At 39.6% G+C, this 19,423-nt stretch overlaps 3 protein-coding genes across 4 annotated transcripts; 1 reads left to right on the top strand and 2 right to left on the bottom strand.

The window, feature by feature from the left end:
• LOC104456372 (annexin D5) lies at positions 1-4,192 on the top strand. 2 transcript variants are annotated; one of them, XM_039300388.1, is made up of 7 exons: positions 1-146; positions 259-1,461; positions 2,260-2,405; positions 2,546-2,758; positions 3,218-3,433; positions 3,530-3,619; positions 3,729-4,192. In XM_039300388.1, exons 2-7 carry the CDS (start codon positions 1,386-1,388, stop codon positions 3,930-3,932), a joined length of 945 nt encoding a protein of 314 aa, XP_039156322.1. In that variant the 5' UTR covers positions 1-146; positions 259-1,385; the 3' UTR covers positions 3,933-4,192. The 2 variants fall into 2 exon arrangements, with proteins under 2 accessions (XP_039156322.1, XP_010069450.1); XM_010071148.3 differs by lacking the exon at positions 1-146 and having other exon boundaries at positions 208-1,461.
• A 150-nt stretch (positions 4,193-4,342) lies between these two features.
• On the bottom strand, positions 4,343-7,264 carry LOC104456371 (ADP,ATP carrier protein ER-ANT1). Its single transcript, XM_010071147.3, has 3 exons — positions 6,663-7,264; positions 5,040-5,411; positions 4,343-4,849 (listed from the first exon to the last, which is right to left on the bottom strand). The coding sequence occupies exons 1-3, from the start codon at positions 6,918-6,920 to the stop codon at positions 4,538-4,540; spliced, it is 942 nt and encodes a 313-aa protein (XP_010069449.1). The 5' UTR covers positions 6,921-7,264; the 3' UTR covers positions 4,343-4,537.
• A 3,461-nt stretch (positions 7,265-10,725) lies between these two features.
• Positions 10,726-17,476, bottom strand: LOC104456370 (transcription repressor KAN1). Its single transcript, XM_010071144.3, has 6 exons — positions 16,096-17,476; positions 15,867-15,943; positions 15,167-15,212; positions 14,771-14,894; positions 12,634-12,721; positions 10,726-11,241 (listed from the first exon to the last, which is right to left on the bottom strand). Exons 1-6 carry the CDS (start codon positions 17,006-17,008, stop codon positions 11,125-11,127), a joined length of 1,365 nt encoding a protein of 454 aa, XP_010069446.2. The 5' UTR covers positions 17,009-17,476; the 3' UTR covers positions 10,726-11,124.
• Positions 17,477-19,423: the final 1,947 nt, after the last annotated feature.

The following is a 19,423-nucleotide window of genomic DNA, read 5'->3' as shown; positions in this document are numbered from 1 at the left end:
AGTATAGTGGAGCAGTTGGTTGATTTTTGGATATCCATGTCGTTTGCCTCGCGTGGCCCCACTGGGTCAGTGCGTTGCTTAATGGACGATGATACTTGGTGGATCTTTATTGCAATGCCGCAACACTCAAAGAGTCAATGGGTTTGGTATGCGTCCTTGTCCTGTCCTGTATCCACTTTAAATTCGAGAATGGCCACTAACATCGTTCTGAAGATTCTCCTCTCCTCTTTTACTCTGTGCTCTACAAATTTCCCTCAGGTTCGAGCAATCTTGGTGAAGGATTTCTTTTCTTCAAGCGGATAAAACGTGCTTCTTCACATCGCAAGTTTTGCAAGTTCTTCGTTTCCTTCTCTAGCTCCTCATACGTAAAAACGTTAAGAAGCATCGACAGATCGGAGCAAGTGCAACGGAAGGGCAACGATCAAGAACAGCATTGTATTCTCAAATGATCTAGGCATTTTTGCTGATGCTGAGGTCCTCCGAACGCCGCCGAAACTTCTGATGAAGAACTCAGATACCCAACAACTCCTCTTTTTTTTTCATGATGAACGTCTTGTTTCGTACCTACGCTTTGGATAAGTTTCTTGCGTAAGCCACGTCGATGTTTGACTGTTCATGTGATAAGTCCGTTGACATGTTCTCGTGACACCTGTGAAAAGGATCGGGTCCAGCAGAGCTGAAGGCCGACGAAACGACCGGCACGTGTAATGCATTGAAAAGGCCGCGTCGTATTTCAGGATTAAATATAATCAAGGATCACACCTCAAGTATTGATCTTTGAAATTTGAACGGAGGAGTCGCATTCATACTTTTGATTGACGGTTTCTGTTGTCGACGGGGGTGTTCCGGAAAAGCACGAGAAAATGTGGTTTTTCAAATTGGGTAGTTGAAACCGACCTAAAAAAAAGAAAAAAAGAATTGGGTAATCGACCAAATACGCCACCAGAAGAAGAAAAAAGGAAGATGCAGAAGCAAGCGCGTTGAGACGGAGCTGGAATTGGCTTCGGGAGGTTGGATCGAGAAAGAAGGGAAGTTTCAAAGTGGGGTCTCGCCTTCGTCGGCCACACGCAGGAAAAGGAGGAGGGTGAGAGTTTAAATGCGCAAAATATCAGTTTGTAACCGTTGAAGGAAAGCAACATTGCTTTGAACGCCATCGGTGCATGTGCCACGGGTGTTGAAAAGCTTCCTCCTTTCCAAGAAAAGAAAAAAACCAGTTTCCAAATCTGTTCTTCCTTCTTGCCATCATATTTGGTTTCGGGTGGTTTTTGTTCTCGGATTCAATTCATTCACGCGGAAGAGGAATAAGAAGAAAGGCACGGTGAGACTTGAGTTTGGTTGTGGAAGGAAAAGAGGGAAAAGAGGAGGAGAATAAAAGGGGAAGGAAAATGTCGACTTTGACCGTACCTCCGGTTCTCACCTCCCCAAGAGACGACGCCATGCAACTTTACCGTGCTTTCAAGGGTACCTTTCTCTCTCGAGAGTTGATTGATTTGTTTTGCAATGAAAAGGGTTGTCATTCCGGTGCCAACCATAACTGTTGTTTACCCTTTTGTTTTCCTTCCAATTTCTGCTTCGGTTTGCTCTTCGATCTTTTTGCGGTCATTGAACGAGAGGTGTCGTTTGTTTTGTAATTTAACGAAAGATGAAGAGTTCTTCAGGGTGGCATGTTGTCCTTCTGGGAATTGGGTTTACTCTTTGGTTGTTTAGGGTCTAAAATTTCACCTTGTAGGCACATTGATGCTTATGGCAGATTAGCTTGATAGCACATTAGATCCTCCATCAGCCTTGTGGTTCGTTGTGCCTAATTTTGGTATGATTGATGGTAGAGAGTGTATGCTCTGTGTCTTGCGTATCTGTTTACCGGTGCGAGTTCTTGTGAGGAGAAATCTTTGCTGCTGCTGGGTTTTTCTTGAAGGATATTCTTGTTTTTTATATCTTACTTATTGGGATGATTTATGAGTAAAATGTGGCTATGCAATTTACATTGAGGAGTTGAACAGCATTTCGATACGTGGTTATGGAAGCCAACGCATTTAGCGGCTTTAGAGGGCATAACCCTATTTCCACGGCTCTAAAAGTTGAGTAGCCTTTAGAAGGGGGGTTTGCTGGGCTCTGTAACCTTCATTTTCTTTTTCTTTCAGTTCTATGTTTCAAAGTAATGATTGAATGAAGAAATTGGATACTGGCATTGCTCCAGGAAGAAGCTTTATAAAGGAGCTTTGGTAGGTGTTAAGTGACGATTTCTATTTCATATTCCAGGTTTGGGATGTGATACTGCAGCAGTAGTCAATATTCTTGCCCATCGGGATGTCACACAGCGTGCTCTTATTCAGCAGGAATATCGCACCATGTATTCTGGTGATCTTTTGAAACGCTTAGAATCAGAGCTGACTGGCAAATTAGAGGTCTCAATTCTACTCTTTCTTTCATAGTTTGTTCTGCACTTTTAGATACAATTTTACCATTTTGTATCTTTTCGTTTGTAGAGAACTAGCTATTCTGCTTCATGATCCTGTGTTTTGTTTTATCCATTTCCTTTTCCCAGACGGCTGTTTTGCTATGGATGTATGACCCAGCCGGACGAGATGCCATAGTTGTGAGGCAGGCCTTTATGGAGACATATATTCAAGCTGCTACTGAAGTAATATGCTCTCGAACTCCATCTCAGATACAGACGTTTAAACAACACTACTATTCCAAGTTTGGGATTCATCTCGAGCATGACATTGAGAAACATACCTCTGGGGACCATAAGAAGGTGAGAGTTCTTCCATTTGTGTAGTTCTCTTCTGTTTTTAGCTCTTTGTGTGCATAGTTAGCCTTGGGAAATCGCTCTTGATTTTTTAGTTGAGGACTTCTTTTTGACACGTTCTGTTCTAAACCCTACCCACCTTTTGATTTCTTTCAAAGATTTTGTTCATGCATGCTGGTGTAAGGATGTTTCTGGTAATGAGAAGTAGGTCATGTTAATGAGAACCTCTTTGTTCAAATGGCATCAAGAAGCTTCTCTATTAATAGATGTTACATCTATTGCTTCAAACATGCTTAAGACAAAGCTACTTGCCAACTTTCAAATTTGTGTCTACTCAATAAAAAAAGATGCATAGGGAATGTAATGATCTAAATTTTGTACTAGCTCTTGGAATCTTACTGCAAATAGAGACAAGCTATCATACTAGATAAGTCACCAGTTTCTGAACTTTAAGGCTTTCCGCAGCTGCTGCTTAAATATGTTGGTACACCACGTTATGAAGGCTTCGAAGTCGATAGGATTGCCGTAGAACAGGATGCAAAGGCTCTTTTCAAAGCTGGGGAGAAGCGGCTGGGGACCGATGAGAAGACTTTTATCAAGATATTTAGCGAGAGAAGCAGGGCACATTTGGCTGCTGTTGATTCTGCTTATCATAACATGTACGGCAGTTCATTGAAGAAGGTGAGTTTTCTTCAGATATACTTACATACGTCCTATCTGTTGTTTATTTATCCTTTTGTGAAGCTTGATGCCTAACCAGAACATGAACCAAATCAGGCCGTGAAGAGCGAAACATCCGGACATTTTGAGCATGGTCTCGTGACAATCTTACTGTGCTCTCAGAACCCTGCCAAGTATTTTGCAAAGGTATGCTTCTCCAATCTCATCTCAGGCATAGCCCGGACTTGCTTGGCTGCTTAAAAATTTGTAGTCCATCAGAGTTGCATTCTTCATGCGTACATACTTTTCTTTGCAGGTATTACGCAAGGCGATGAAAGGTCTGGGGACCAATGACACAACGCTGATAAGGGTGATCGTGACGAGGACCGAAATCGACATGCAGTATATAAAAGCAGAATACCGTAATAAGTACAAGAAGACTCTAAACGATGCAGTTCACTCCGAAACATCAGGCCACTATAGGACTTTCCTGCTTTCGCTTCTTGGCCCCAACCAGTAGGATCATCGTCCATAAAAAGTCGGTCTCGTCGAGAAGCTTTGTGTGCTCATTTTCTTTCAGCTGGATGAACTTGTACTTGGGGAATGGGTCGGTCAAAAGTACTTGGTGGAAGTGGAGGGAAAATTGCTTCTGTTTGTAAATTTCTCTCTGAGAATTTGTGCCACTGCCCGGGTTGTGATTAGCGTACTCCTTATAAGGATAATGCCAGTGTGGTTTACGAGACCCCTTATTCTTGAAAGAATCTCGTTGGGACAATTTCATTAATTTTCAAGATATAACACAAGGTCAATCAATTTTCAAGGTACTAAGTGTGCATAATACGAATACAATTTTCACGGTACTAATTGTGCATAATATGAACACAGTCAATGCTTCGAAAATGTCCTTAATTGATTGCTTAACAAGTATTCTGAGATACTCATTAACAAACTCTTTTAAATTTTGAGTTTTCATTCATCCTATTGATCATCTAATGAATTTCATAAATCAAATAATTACACTGTACAGTTGAGGGAGCTATCTCCTTCATTTCGATTCTTTGTACATGATCCGTTGAGATAAACAGGAGCTTAAGAATGATGTATGTATCCATATTCTTACAACTTTCACTTCAGAACGCTCCGGTGCGGCTCATAAGAATAACTGCGTCCAGAAGCGATTCTCTGAAGCTGATCATAGCCTGCAAGAACTCCAGCACCTGCCACACCAAGAAGCATATTAGCGGTGACTCCTCGATAGAGGGCCCTCAGACCTTCACGTTGGACAATCTCCTGAAACGCATGCACAGTGCTTCGGTACTTGACGGGCTGTCCAGATGTGAGCATCATTCTTCGCCTTAGAGTGTCGAAGGGATAAGCGCATACTCCAGAGACTGTCGTAATGCTCCAACCGAGCAAGAAGCTAGCAATGAAATTCCCCTGCAGAAAAACAGAGGACCCAAAATAAGTTCTCCATAGGCAAAACTAAAAATGATTTGGGTCACTTCCAACAGCATCAAGTAGAAGATATCTTGATGAAGCAGACTAATGGTAATTATAAATCTTCACATCACATTAGCATCTATCTGAGATTCTCCGTATCAAAAAGAGAATCTGGAGAGCTGCATACCTCTAAAGCACCAACCAAAATAATAGGCTTCATCGTGTCATAGATCCCAAAATACATGCCACGATACAACGTAATTCCCACAATTGAAACACCAAATCCACGGTAAAGACCTGCCATTCCATCAGTGGATAGAGTTTTGCGATATACATCAACTAATCCCTTGAACTGGCGTTGACCACGAACTGGACCATCTCTAGCATCAGTTGCCAGTCGCGTCCGTGCATAATCCAAGTGGTACAGCAACAGTGATGTGGTAGCTCCAGCGGCACTTCCCGAGGCTACATTTCCAACAAACCACTTTATATATCCATCCTTCTCTTTTGAACGGCCCAAGAAACTTTTGAAATAACCTTTAAATGCGAAGTTGAAAGCCTACGGACAGTGAAAGTTCTGTCAAATAATTAAAATCAGGGATGAATATACAGAATAGGTTCAACACCAGGTACCACTCCAAAGAATCTAATAATCAAGTCTAAAAATTGCAAAAATAATAAGGTTTGCTATATTTTTTTATAGATATTATTAGGTATATCTATCTTTTGTTACATCCTGTGGTAATCATGAACTGCACCTGCTACTACTAGGATGAAAGCACATAAAACTTCTAAAGACCATCAGGAGTTCGGACATCCAAAACGTTGTAACAGGTCACTCAAATAGACAAATTAGTGGAATGGAAAACATTAATTTCCCAACCATGCCATCTTGCAGTTACACAACAGCATCTTTCACTTACTGGGGGCAACCAAAGGCACTGATATGGCTGTTCACCTAAGAATTCATTGTTGTCTCGCAACCTCATGGTATTAGATATACAGCATAAATAAGCAGGAGGTTCTAGAGCTTGAGGGGGAAGCTCACCTAGTAATTAAGATCACAGAATAGATATATTATCACTAAGGCAACCCACTAGCCTGTATCAACTAAAGAAAATAGGCATGAACCGCAGTGCACCCTTCCAATCACAAGCTGTGGACCCCTGTTTTCATCCTAAGAATTCAAGTGACTGGCATTTTGTAAAGATTGATGGGCCTTACTTTTCCAAAGTCACCGCTCAAGATGAAAGCTGAGAAAGTGTTTCTCTTGCCTAGGAAGGATGCACAAAAATGTAACAAGGATATGACATAATCATCCCAAAAGAGGAGCAAGGCACTTCCGTCAGCCAAAACATGATGCCCAAAGCAGCCAATTAGGACTGCAACGGACTATTAACTGGGACATGCTGCTTCTCGTTTTGCCCTTTTCGTTCAATTTTTCTCTCCCTTTGCCTATCAAATTATAGATAAAAAAAGCACGCTAGTTCAGCTTATTTAAATCTACTTTCACATTCCATATTCCATCCTCACCGCCAAATCAGACTCCAATATTCGAATAGAAAGACATGCGAAATTGAACACCTACCTCTAATCCTCCCACTAAAACACCATTTAAGCCACTTTACCCAAAAACAACCAAATCTTGCACCTAAGAATCATTTGAGCTGCCGCAGAATCAACATTACCATAGAGCCATAAGAGTTCTACCTATAAAGCACCAAACTTTTCTTTTAAACTTCAAGAAGACAACGGCAGAACGACAACCCACGATTCAAAAAGCGGCAAAGGACCAAGCTTTGGCCCTTACCTGAGTTGGGAAATAGCGAATCACATTGGCCTGGTTGCCTCTCCAGAACGACGGGAAACCGTCCTCCCTCAAGACCCTCCCGAAGCAATCGCCGATGCCGAGGTAGGGCCGCCTCAGGTGACCCCGCTTCATCATCTCCCCCTGATTCTGCAGCAGGAGCTTCACCCTCTCGATGGGAGCGGCGGCGCTCTTCGATATCACGGCGGCCACCCCGCCCATCGCGAAATCCATCGAGAACTTCTCCGATGGCCGCGTCATCTATCAACCCCCGAATCCTTCCCTCAGGAAATTCCTCCGGCTATGCAAACATGGCACGCGGGGGCGGGGACGGCGAAGGCGAAGGCGGCGGCAGCGGCGGCGGCAGCGGCGGTGGGTGGAGCTTTGGCTTCTTGCGGGGAGATAAATGAATTGTGGTGGTGGTGATTCGATTCGGACGCGCAATACTACGCACGACCAAATCGAAACGAAGCTGACGTAACGACGATTGTCGGATCCAATCCGACGTCGTCTGAACGCCCGAAGCCCGGTTAGGTGCCGGCGATCTCGGTTCCGAATCTTGGACCACTTTGCGACGAGACCGTCGAGGGTGGATCTGAATGCCACTAGATTCGTTACATTCAAAGGCTAAAATGACACAGATTCTCTGCACTAAAGTGGCTGACGAGCGTGGTAGATATAGACTAATGTAGGAAATACGCATATCTCGACACGATCCAGGAAAGTCAAAAACCGCTTCAAAAAGAAGGTCTATTGTTATAGGGATAATTTACATGAATGGTACTTGAAATTTGGCATCATATCTGAACTTTTTATAAATTTTTGAATCAAATTCGTGTACTATATGAAAATATGCAATGCTATCCTTTTATTGATTTAAGTCTATAGAATCTATTGATTTAGCTTCTAATGTGGTAAATAGGAACGTCTGACAAAAAGAAAATAGCCTTATGAATTACTTATGTAAGATATTCAATTCAAATTAAGATATAATAATCCACGTCATAAAATAAGATGGATAATCGCGTTTCCAAATTGAACAAATCAAAAGATTATTATTATTCCGGGAGAAATACAGCACAAGTGCCAAAACTTGACAGGAAAGAACACTTAAGTGTCCAAAGTTAGGAAAGTGACACTTAAATGTCAAAATCGGAGCAAAATGGATCACTTAAGTGCAAGCTGCGATGAAAATCCGACCAAAATGCTAACGTGGTAATTTTTTACGGCGAAATAAGTGAAAAACAATATTGTTTTGATGTTGACATGGTAAAAAATTAATTAAATTAAATTTAAAACGAAATTTATTCAAAATATTTGAAATAAAAATACAAATATTTAAAAATAAATAAATATTAAAAAAATGTGTGGAAGGGGCAATGCGCCTAAGGGTGAGTCCTCGCCGCCACCGTCATCGCCGGAAGGGCCGGCGACAAAGCGGGAGGGTCGGCCGGGCCACCAAGCCTTGGCCAAGGGCCGGTGACCTCGGCCGATTAGCGGCAAGGCCTTGCAACCCTTGCCCAGATTCGGCGATGGTCAACGACCCTCGCCCAAATCGGGGCGAGGCTCACAAGCCCTCACCGCCGATCGGCTAGGGTCGCCACCCTTCTCAACGGCAGCGGAAAGAACGAGGGTTCACCCTCGCCGCCCATGCCCCCTTTTTTAAAATTTATTTTATTTTTTTAAAAAAAATTAATTTTTTTAATATTTGTATTTATTTTTAAATTTTTTAAATAAATTTCGTTTTAAATTTAATTTACTTAATTTTTTACCATGTCAAGATCAAAACAATATTGTTTTTCACTTATTTCGCCAAAATCACCACGTTAATGCTTTTTTGGTCGGATTTTCATCGGAGTGACACTAAAGTGATCTATTTTGCTTCGATTTTGGCACTTAAGTGTCACTTTCCTAACTTTTGACACTTAAGTATTCCTCTGTGCCAAGTTTGGCATTTCAGGTGTCCGGCACTCTTATATTTTCATTTGAATTTGAATATTTTACATGAATAATCCACCTGTAATGTGTTTTTTTTTTTTAGGTCCACTGTTCAAACGTAGTGGACTAGAAACTAAATTAGTAAATTCCATTAACTTGAATCCATGAAATGACAACATTGTACATTTTCATATAATATAATGACTATATTAAATCATGCATTTAAAGTTCAAGAACTGCATTGAACTAATTAAAAAGTTCAATGATAACATTACATATTAAATTAAAGCTCGTGAACCCTTTTGTATCATTCTTTTTTTCCGTTATATGGACACTCTCGTGATGCGAATATGAATACTACAAACAAATGCGTGCCTTTAAAGATGTTCTTGGGTCTCGACCGAAAAAAGGAAAGATGGTCGAGAGAATATGCGAGCATGGTAATCGACATTCCAATGTATAGCGATGATGACAAGTAAACTTGTTCGAAGATCTTGGAGGACTTTCATTCGCATGCACACGAGGATAACGATGACACCGAAGGCACAAAGCAGAAGACAAACAATCTCAGGAACGGTCAAAACGGTGTCAAAATAGGAGATATGGATAAGAAACGAGACTGACGTAATTCAAACGGCATGCAAGACTTAGGTGGTTCAAACGGCATGCAAGACTAAGGTGGCATTTATTTCAGGGAAAATTTTTTTCGGAAATTGATTTTCCAAACTTTCATCCATTTTTTTCGTTAGAAAACTTTCACCCGTTCGCTTCGTAGAAATTCACTAGTCAACCAAAAAATTTCGATCAATAAAAATTTTCATGTATAAATTTAGGAAAGTAAATTCCTAAATTTAAAAGAGGTGAAAACGGTTTCTAGAATAAATCATTTTCTATTTTTCTATTTTCAATTTTTCTTTTTCTTTTTATTCTTTTTTCCTTCTTTTTTATTTCTCCCCTAGCCAATCTCTGAGTCTAGGCGACGGTTGGCGACCAGCCACAGGCATGGGCTGACGAGACACAACCTCACTAGATCCTAGTGAGGTCAAGCTCGCTAGTGAGAGGTCAAGGCTCACTAGGACTGGTAAGCTCGACCTCACCAACAAGAGGTCGAGGCTCATCAAGATCTAGCAAGCTCAAGCCTTGTTGGCCCATGCATTTGCTTAAAGCTCAAGGCTTGCAAGCTCAAAGCTCGCCGATGGCCGTCGCCGCTTGGAAGCGGCGGAGGAAGGAGGAAAACGAAAAGGAAAGAGAAGAAAAAGAAAAACAATTAAAAATATGATTTTTTTTTAAAGAAGAAAGCGGGAAAAATAAAAGTAATTAAAATTTTGAATTTTTTAAAAATAGAAATTATTTAAAAAATTCGATTTTTTTCCAAAGATAAAAACATGAGATTAAAATCATTTTCCAATAATATTAAAACATCAAAAAAACATTTTTGATTATATATTACCAAACAAAAGAAAACTAACTGTATTCCTTTATTATTGAGTTTGTCACAAAACCGATGTACCCTAAATGCTAAGTTTCACAAAGTGAAGCAACTCGAACTTGTCTTATAATTAGGCTTGACACCAATTGATTTATGTCTTTCTCTCTTGCCTCCATTATGAGCAAATCAATGGCATTTTCCAATTAATGCACAAACGACTCTTAAATTGGAATTAATCGACTTTGTTATCATCATCCCTTCGTGTGATTTTTAGATTAATCTATTTTCTGCATGTAATTTAGACCAACGCTGCTAATATGCCCTCAGGATTTTTCGAGCTTTAACAAATCCACAACATCGAAACAGTTTATGACATTCAATGGAAGACATGATGCCAAAAAGTCCGATCCTTGTTTGTCGAACAATCTCGAGTTTTAGTGAAGGGGTAGTTCATAATTGTAACAAGAATCGATGGATACAATAAAAACTCCATCTCGCATACGGACATTTGCTTTAATTATGGACCAATGCATGCTCTGGAATTGAAGACACAATTTGGATGATTCGACAATAATCTTAGCCACTTCTTTAGCATCATTTTCGGGTATGTTAAGATTAAATATTAATTTCGCGCCGTGTTACAACAGCTCAAGTTTAGGAGTAAACGATTGCGCATGTAAATGGGTACACGAGAGCAAGTAACAGCAAGCAATTCGTTCATAAATACAAACTTTATCGTATTGGGTTCTCCTCAAGTTGCTCATCCTAGATAATCAAACAAACCAATATGTCTTTATAAATAAATCAAGAAAAGATAAAAAGCAAAACCCTAGATGGAAGAACTCAACCGTTTATCCTTGTCATCTACTTTTGCCTTTTTTGAATTGGACATGAACCGTCAAAACCCTAATTCCAAAAGAAGATAACCTTAGTTTGCTAGAAAAGAGGAAGTCGGGAAACAAAAAAACTAGGACAGCAGATGCACTGGCTGTGAAAAGAAAAAATGACTTTGTTGAGTCAAAACTATATCGATAATTAATGTGCTCTACACTATTTCCAATTTATATGCATTGAAAAACATTTTTTTGATGCGTCTAATTAGGAGTCGTATACATTGCCACGCCAATCGGATCTCCCCAGGCTGAATTCCAAGCTGGGAGTATTCATATTCAAGCCCGATCTCGTACAATCTCTCTGCTGACCCATATACTCCACCTGAATATATTTATGAAAAACTATGTCATGTTATGGAAATTTAATTTCAATGGCTGTTTAAATGGATTAGCGAAACGATAGAATAAGATAATAAGATCACAGTCTGCGGAATCATTTGTTCAAGCTCTCTCTATTCTTATATACTTAACTTATGCCGGATTTGTTTACAAACCGAGAAACAACTTGAAGGTAGATATACATGAATCGACTTGTTTAGACATTCCAGCAGACTTGTGCATTTGATTTGCGGAACGGATAAAAATCAAGCCTTTTTTGGCTCAAACACGATTTGAGATTTGTCTCATATAATCCAGCAATGTGTTGCATTCTTTTGCCTAGCATGGACAGTGAAACAAATGCATTGGCGACATCTTCATCTTGACAAGACCATAAAAGAACCCAAATATCGATGCTTAAATGCATGAGGTATGTATAGCTATTTTGTGTAGTGATCTATCCTCAAATACGTTAAGCGGTTATCAGTACAGTAAACATTATTATGTTAAAGAGTAAGGTGCTGGCAAGAGCATCTAGTAACATATCATGAGGACATGCATCGACAAAGGATCTATACAGTGTCTCATGACTCACGTGTCTGTCAAAAACCTTGGCATAGTCTATGCATCCGGAAATCCAAAGAGGGACAAAAGGAAACTTGACTACTTGTATTGATAATTTGTTCATCTATTTGTTTGTTGTGATATAGACTCCCTTAATCTTAGTCACTTAAGATGTACTTACTCAAACAGAATATGGTTTGTCTCGACTTTTCATATTTTAACTTGAACTTTTGCGACAGACAGCAGCTCGCATGTCACTCTCATGCCGTTGTAGTGTTATTTCACTATTAATTAATGAGAATTTCTTAAGAAAGCTTTTTTCATAGCTAGAGATCCTTACCATTCAGCTGTCAAAATTTACGGTAAAAAAAAAGGATCAACTTTGTGACTTGTGTTTGGGAGCTTCGTTTGTCTAAGCATACCTATATTATCTTTGCCTCACCTGGTTTCTTTATACAACTGGTCTGTTGCAAAAGAAAATTTACTGTCTAAATCATCCTTTTAAATTAATATAATCAGAAGATCATGCGATAATATAATTAACCTACTTTTCATAGAGGAGACAAATAAAACATACGGACATCTTGCATGTCAGCCAAAGATTAAGGTCAGTCCAAAATTCTCCTATCTCTACACACGCTTGTCTTGCCTTTATCTGATCAAAGGAGACTATACAATGATGTAAACTTACATGAGGGCACGACAAGATCACTCTCGGTCTTTCACATGCTCCATATCTTAGTATATCATTAATTTATGCATATGATCGACATATATAAGTATAAATAAGAATATATTTATACATATATATTTGAGCGTCCAGGATTCTAACCTCAGAGTTATGATGAGATGAAATGGTTTCTGGCCTTGCTGTCCCATCGACATCTCTAGAATTAGTGCTGTATGGCCACTCTCCTTTACTGCAAAAACATCGTCCGTAGCAAGCTCCGTCAGTTATCTTTACATCAGTTTTTCGCATATATATTTCAACTACCTTAACTACAATCAAACCATGTGGGCCTCAAAATAACATGACCCAGAAGTAATCTTTGAGACTAGATAAAACAATGGCACCCATATGCTTTTCATCTGTGGCAATTATGATCTAATGCATGCATAGCAACATTCTTCTTGTTATATCCAAGTCCCAACATCCCGTAAACAAGCGATTATTATATACGACGTATAAACAAATTATAAGTAACAGGTTCCCTAAAAACAAACGGCAAAGTTTACTTTTTTTCAAATTTTTGTAAGATTAGAGGATTACAAAGATACATACATCTTGAGAAACAATTTAGAACTCTTATGTCTTTGTGATAGACTTCGGACCGTCGAATTTCATTTTGAAAATACCACAGAAGTTGCACAAAGGTGACGAAACAACTTACTTCAGAAACTAATGAATATCATTATCAGCTAACTCCTCCAAGTTTCAAAAGATCCCCAATAATTTTATTTAAAAGAGAGAGAGAGAGAGAGAGAGAGAGAGAGAGAGATTTACATAAACAGATTTGGTAATTGACTTAGGAATAGCTCCATTGACTAATGTATAAGTTGTAACGAGAATGTATTGACTAATTGCTTAATGTCCCGAGAAAACTATTCAGCATTTGTGTGGTTTCAAGGTGCTGTCCCATGCATGTCCCCTCGTACATTATATTATTTAGGAGGATCTTGGACCAGAGAAACAGTTGACTTGGAGTTTTTTTTTTTTTTTTTTGGTCATAGACTTGTAGGTTAAAGAACTTGTTCCCTGAACGATAGGGGAATCCAAGACTACAGATCTAGGAATGTGTCAATTGATGTGAATTGCTAAATGGTTCCGTGAAAAGGAGAAAACATAACAATGACAATGTTGCATTCACACTAGCCACACTAATTATATATAGATCCAATACTTAAATAATGCCTATTGACTCTTCATTGTTTTGGCATAAGTTGGATACATTATAAAGTAATCATCTAGTTGAATCCATGCATAAAAATCTCTTGGCAATGGTGTGGTAACGGGAGAGAAGGAACTCGGAACGAATCCTAGTCAACAGTGCCAGTGGGGCTTTAACGATAAGCGTATTATCTAAAGCCAAAGTTAATGGAAAAAGAGGCGGTTACTATATCTTCGAACATATTTTGAGATTTCCAGAGAGAAGTGACAGCCAAAGGCGGTCCATTTTTCATCTGCGTGTATAATGTGTGGGTGTTAAGCTGAAGTGCGTGGTTGAATCGCAATACCTACATATGTGAATCGTCATGTAGCCTCGGTATCTCCTCTTTGTCAATAATGAGCATAAAATAGAGTTGGTTTGATCTACTCTCAATCCATATTTCTAGACATCTCATCTCATCTTGAAAGTTATGATGATACATACTAGAATTAGATATTGAAAGATAGATGAGGAATAACTACTACAATGAGGCTGAATAACAAATTGTGTGTGGCCACATGAATAATTTAAACGCCACGACAATTCAGTATCTTTGGCATGAAGGATGGCTGAAGGTTTTTGGACGATGGGAATTAACTAAAGACTATATTGCAGCTCTATCATCACTTTGGATGGCATTGCAGGAGAATGAAGAGAAAAGCCAAACAGTTGGTGAAACTATGTGATGGATATGCTTTTCTTTTACTGCATGCGTTGTGTTTTATTATTATTCATGCATGATTTAATAAAGTTCCTTTAGTTCTGAGAACAAGTCCATATACATTAAAACAAGAAAGAGTGGAAAAAAGGAAAGCTAGGTGAAAAGCCAAAAACAAAGCTGTGTCAGCACTTTCAAGTTGAAGAAAAGACATTTCATCCAAACGAAAAAAAGAAAAGAAAAAGAAACTTCGGAAAAGGGTATTGAGTTGATTTATTTCACATCAGAAGTATCAAATGCAGACATGCATATTCAGAAATTATGATGTTTTCATACCCAAAAAGAAAAAAGGAGAGAAATAAAGTATGATAGTTCTCCATTACCTTGAACTGTTAGTCCACATGTTATGTCCAGTGGAAACACTTAGATTAGAACCATCAGCTCTCTGGTTTCCATTTTGCTGGAATGTTTTTAATGGGGGCAGAAAGTCTTCATCAGCAGATCCATCTGATTTCCACTCCAAAAATTAAAAAGCAAAAAAAAGGAGGAACGCAAGAATAGAGAAGAAAGTGCTTGGGCATGTAGCATGTGTGCATGTTTGAACATATATGATCTTGGGGGTGAAAGTGCATGTGACTAAAAATACGCGAGAGAGAGAAAGAGTCTCCTAAAATTTTCAGACGATGGATGAGGAAGGCAAAAAAAAAAGAAGCTATTTTATTAATTAATTAAACCTATACAGTAGCTTAAGACAAGGTAAGACACTACTTAATGTTTACCTGAGGAAGCAGCTGCTTTGTCAGTATTCTTAACAGTCCTATACATCTGAAAGGAGCAAAACACGACAAAGGAAATGAACAGAGGATGAATAAAAGCAAAAGAAAATTGACCAAGAATAGAGCAAAAGATAATGAAAAAAAGTCCACCTTTTATTTTTTTTTTTCCTTTCTTAAAAGAAGGGAGCGATAAAAAAAATAACATAAAAGAAACCCCACTCCTAGTCAAGGAAAATCAAATCAGACGCTTCTACTTTCTGGATTTTTCTCGGGTTTGTTTATTAACCACGAGGTTGATGTTTGGTAAGGTCAGTAATGGCTTGTATTATTGAGAAATGATGGCTACTTTTTCTTCTCTCTCTCTAAAAAGCAGTTTCTGTCCTGTGTCTCAGAAAGACCCGAGAGAGAGAGAGAGAGAGTCTCCCAACTGTTCATTCACTGCACGTTCATCGACTCCCGTGCCAGTGGGAGAGATGCAGTCCTTAGAAACGCTCACAGAGCGGGAGAGAGAGAGAGAGAGAGAGAGATGAATAACTGATATTTTTGGGTTCTTTTTGTTTCTTATTTAGGGGATTATTTGATGCTTTGGTCTCTTCTTCAACATCACCTTATCATTCTGCTATTTTTCTTGAAGAAATTAAAAATATTTCAGCAGACGAATGTGACTATGTGGGAAATGAAGAAATGCAGCAATATATAATACCTGTAAGTGGCTCTTCACATGAGCTAGTGTTAGGTCCTTCACATCCATAAGCTCCAACACTGATTTTGGTGTAGCCCCTAGAAAATTAAAAAAATTGACCAAAAGCAAAACATGCCCAACGATTACGCTCTCAGAACTTGTCTTTCAATCAGACAGCCTCGTTAAAAAATGAGGAGAGAGAAGAAGATACAGCATATGAGAGAGAGAGAGAGAGGGAGAGAGAGTTTACTTTCATGGCCGCCAAGAAGCCCGACGGCATGAACAAAGCGGGCATGGAGAGAGCTAGTCCAACGCATCCTCGGAGCCCTCATGTTCCTCTTGTTGCTCTGCAACTTGGGGACGAACCTGAATCTCGAGACCAATCCGTTCGATTCGCCCGACGATCCATACTGGTGGTGCTGATGCAGGTACTGCATCATCATCTGCCTCGACTTGAAATTGTGGTTCAGATTATCCATCGTTATCCCGTTGAATCTCGAACCGCCTCCGCCGCCGGAATTCAACACGTACATGGGTTCAAAATAATTGCTCGGACTACTAGAACTATTGTTCATGCTCATCATGATGTTGCTCGGCCGAGGGAAGTTGTAAGATAACTTTGGATTACTGTCCCTCGTTGTCATCACATCTCTGGGGAAATCGCGATCTGCCTGCAGAGGGAACTGGAAAGAATTGTTGCAAGCGCCTGTGTTGTACACGGGAATGCCCTTGATCGGTCGAAGCTTGTCCGAGACACCGAGGAGCGACATCCCGCTGCTTATGTGGCCGAGACTTCCATTGCCAATTGCATGCCTCCTCTTGAAATAATCTTCCACTTGATGATCACCATTGTGGGTGTCCATCATGCTCCTCCGCCACGGGCTCTCGGCCTCTAAGGGGTTGCTCGCAGCCACGGCGGCGGCCGGTAAATTCGATAGGGAGAGCCGGGTGTCCGCGGCAGCATCAGCCTTGAGAACGGAACTGTCGCTGTGGGACCTTAGGGCATAATGATAGTCGTCATCGTCCTCGGCGCCTCTCCGCCAAATGTCGAAGCTCGAGTTCGAGTCGCCCTCGTTGTTTCCACCGCCGCAGATCGAGGAGGGGGCACTGTTCGGGGGGCTTATGTGGAGTGAAAGATCAGGGAAGGAGCTCTCTTCTTCCATCTGGACACCGACTTAGAGCTCACAGAGGGATCAAAAGTATGAGCTAGGAATTTTTTTTTTTTTTTTTTTTTGAGCTTTCTCCCGGTCTTCTGAAGAAAGAAAGATAAGGGTCACTTTGTGCTCCCCCACACAGCTCAAAACTAGGGGTGGAAAAGAAGAGGAAGTTGTTTTGTGCCGATTAATTTCGAAAATTTGGGTCTTTTTTCTTTCTCTTTTTTGGGTTTCTCTACTTCTTGGGAATAGAAGAACAGCGATGTTTGTTTTTCTTTTTTGTGGGTGGGCTTGAGATAGTTGCAGATTACTGGAAAGAGATGGTGTATGATGAGCTTGAAAAGGTTATAGCTGTGAGAAAGAGAGAGAGAGAGAGAGAGAGGTCCAAAAGAGAGCTAAATGAAAAAGAAAGACTTTTGGAGAGAGAGAGAGAGAGATGGGAAATATTTGGAAAGGATTGGAAAAGAGGGAGGATTTGAGGGGGGAACTGTGAGTATTCCTGCTGCCTCGAGAGTATATATAAGAAAACGACACTGCAACCAAGGAAGCTTGCCCCCACCCCCTTCCCTCTCTCTCTCTCTCTCTCTGGAATAGTCAAAACAGCGTAAGCTTAGGCAACTGGGCATCCCTCTCCCTCCGCAGAAGACGGGTTGACAGTAAAAATAGCAAATGCTCCGACCTCACCTAGATATTCACATGGTAATACGTATAAAGAAGGGGCGTTTTAATAGATTTAGATCGTTCTTTGAAGCATTTGGTGGTAGTGGTACGATATTTTGTGTTTGGAGTGCAATAAATTGCACCAGGGTACGGAGTTTTTAGGACAATATATCGGCCCATTCGAGGAAGCCTGACTAAGATACGCAAAATCAATCCCTATAATATGCAACCCAATTTTTGTCACATCATGACTTATATAAAATCGCTAGTGTGACTTTGCCATGGGGGGATTATCGAATTAGAGCCCAAATACAAGTATATTAACATATGTTATCGGAATCGTCTTCACTGAAAAAGCTTACGCAATTGAGCTATAACCCAACTACAGATTCTCGTTGTTATATAGTGTAGGATCGATTCTTGCCGATTGCTACACCTTTGTAATCACCCTGGATTAGCTTGTGTGATGGTGCACGAAACCTAGAAATGCATTGAGCATTTTGAAAATCGGTGAGGACCAACTAATTCAATCGGCAACTAGTTTAGTTCTTTCGAGTTTTGGCTGTTTTAAATCGGTTCAACCAATTATCTCTTGTGAAAACTTATTCAATTTGTAGTGCGAGATTTTGAAGAAAAAATGACTACAATATCTGCCTTACTCATGGTTTCTCCCCTCAGATCCGTGATGCTAATCTACCGCAAGATTCCACCCTTGAGATTTTCATTAACTAACAAAATGTTGGGGACTCATGCAGTTAACTTGGTTATTTGTCGAGACACGTAACAGAAATCTAATACATATAATCATAGATAGACTTAAAAAATATCTCAAATCTAAGCTTGTTAACATTTTTTCTGAGCCCACTTTCACTAAAAACTTAAGTCATTGACTTTTGAGCCGACTTAATATACCATTTGCTCCATATTTAATCAAGTATTTTATTGGAGGCTCCTCTTGCACATCAACAAAATCAATAATTAGAGATGCACGAAATAGACAACATTTCCCTGTTAAACCAAATTTTCAATCTTAAAATAAGGAACTTAATCCATTTGTGCCACATCTCAAATTATTCCGTCTTGCTCTTATTAGTATTCAATTTTTTTTTAAATAATGCTAATTATCTAAAGTTTATTAACAAAATCAGTATACGATGTGATATGCTAGACTTTTGTTGAGTATTGAGTATACATCGATTACTTCTCGATTTGAATGCTCACTTGCATTTCGCAAATTACTTAGTAGACTGCCACATCTTAGCAATTAGCGTACGGAATTTGACGCAAGTAATATTAATTGTAGTAAGAATGGGCTAAAAGTTTGGTGCGTTTAGTAACAATGCCAGATTGTAAGTGGATGTTCTGATGAACAGGGTATTCCCAATCAAAGCCAAGACACATCACTCATTATACTTCATACCATTTCTGTGTATCCATGTTCGCATACCAAAATATACATATATATTAACTTAATATACCTGGTAATATTACTCTTTTATGTTTTTTTTTTCTGATCATTGGTATGTTATTAAGGTAACTTGGAGCATTCGATCACTATTCTAATGCTTTAGTCAAAAATTAGGGTTCCTGGGTCTCCAATAACAATAAGGAAAGCTCATCCTCCCTCTGTGACAAAGAGAGGTAATAGGTTCAATCAAATTTCTTGCTTATTAATATCTCATTGACATATGGGATCCTGGGACACATGTCAGGAGAGTTGACATGGCCATCACGAGGACAAGCAATGTAACATCTTCGGTGAAG

This window comes from Eucalyptus grandis, chromosome 8 (genome assembly GCF_016545825.1).
Source record: "Eucalyptus grandis isolate ANBG69807.140 chromosome 8, ASM1654582v1, whole genome shotgun sequence".
NCBI lineage: Eukaryota > Viridiplantae > Streptophyta > Magnoliopsida > Myrtales > Myrtaceae > Eucalyptus > Eucalyptus grandis.
Note: the sequence above shows the minus strand (reverse complement) of the source record. Positions and strands in the feature narration are given on the sequence as shown.

Bases quoted from the DNA above. Each gene is read 5' to 3' on its own strand.
- LOC104456372 (XM_039300388.1), top strand. From the start codon at position 1,386: ATGTCGACTTTGACCGTACCTCCGGTTCTCACCTCCCCAAGAGACGAC. The intron at 3,434-3,529 runs GTGAGTTTTCTT...GAACCAAATCAG, and splicing joins ACGGCAGTTCATTGAAGAAG to GCCGTGAAGAGCGAAACATC. The intron at 3,620-3,728 runs GTATGCTTCTCC...TTTTCTTTGCAG, and splicing joins CTGCCAAGTATTTTGCAAAG to GTATTACGCAAGGCGATGAA.
- LOC104456371 (XM_010071147.3), bottom strand. From the start codon at position 6,920: ATGACGCGGCCATCGGAGAAGTTCTCGATGGATTTCGCGATGGGCGGG. The intron at 5,412-6,662 runs GTAAGGGCCAAA...CACTGTCCGTAG, and splicing joins TTCGCTATTTCCCAACTCAG to GCTTTCAACTTCGCATTTAA. The intron at 4,850-5,039 runs GTATGCAGCTCT...GTTTTTCTGCAG, and splicing joins TTTTGGTTGGTGCTTTAGAG to GGGAATTTCATTGCTAGCTT.
- LOC104456370 (XM_010071144.3), bottom strand. From the start codon at position 17,008: ATGGAAGAAGAGAGCTCCTTCCCTGATCTTTCACTCCACATAAGCCCC. The intron at 12,722-14,770 runs GTAATGGAGAAC...ATGTTTTTGCAG, and splicing joins ATGTGGACTAACAGTTCAAG to TAAAGGAGAGTGGCCATACA. The intron at 11,242-12,633 runs GTTAGAATCCTG...AAATATATTCAG, and splicing joins CATCTCATCATAACTCTGAG to GTGGAGTATATGGGTCAGCA.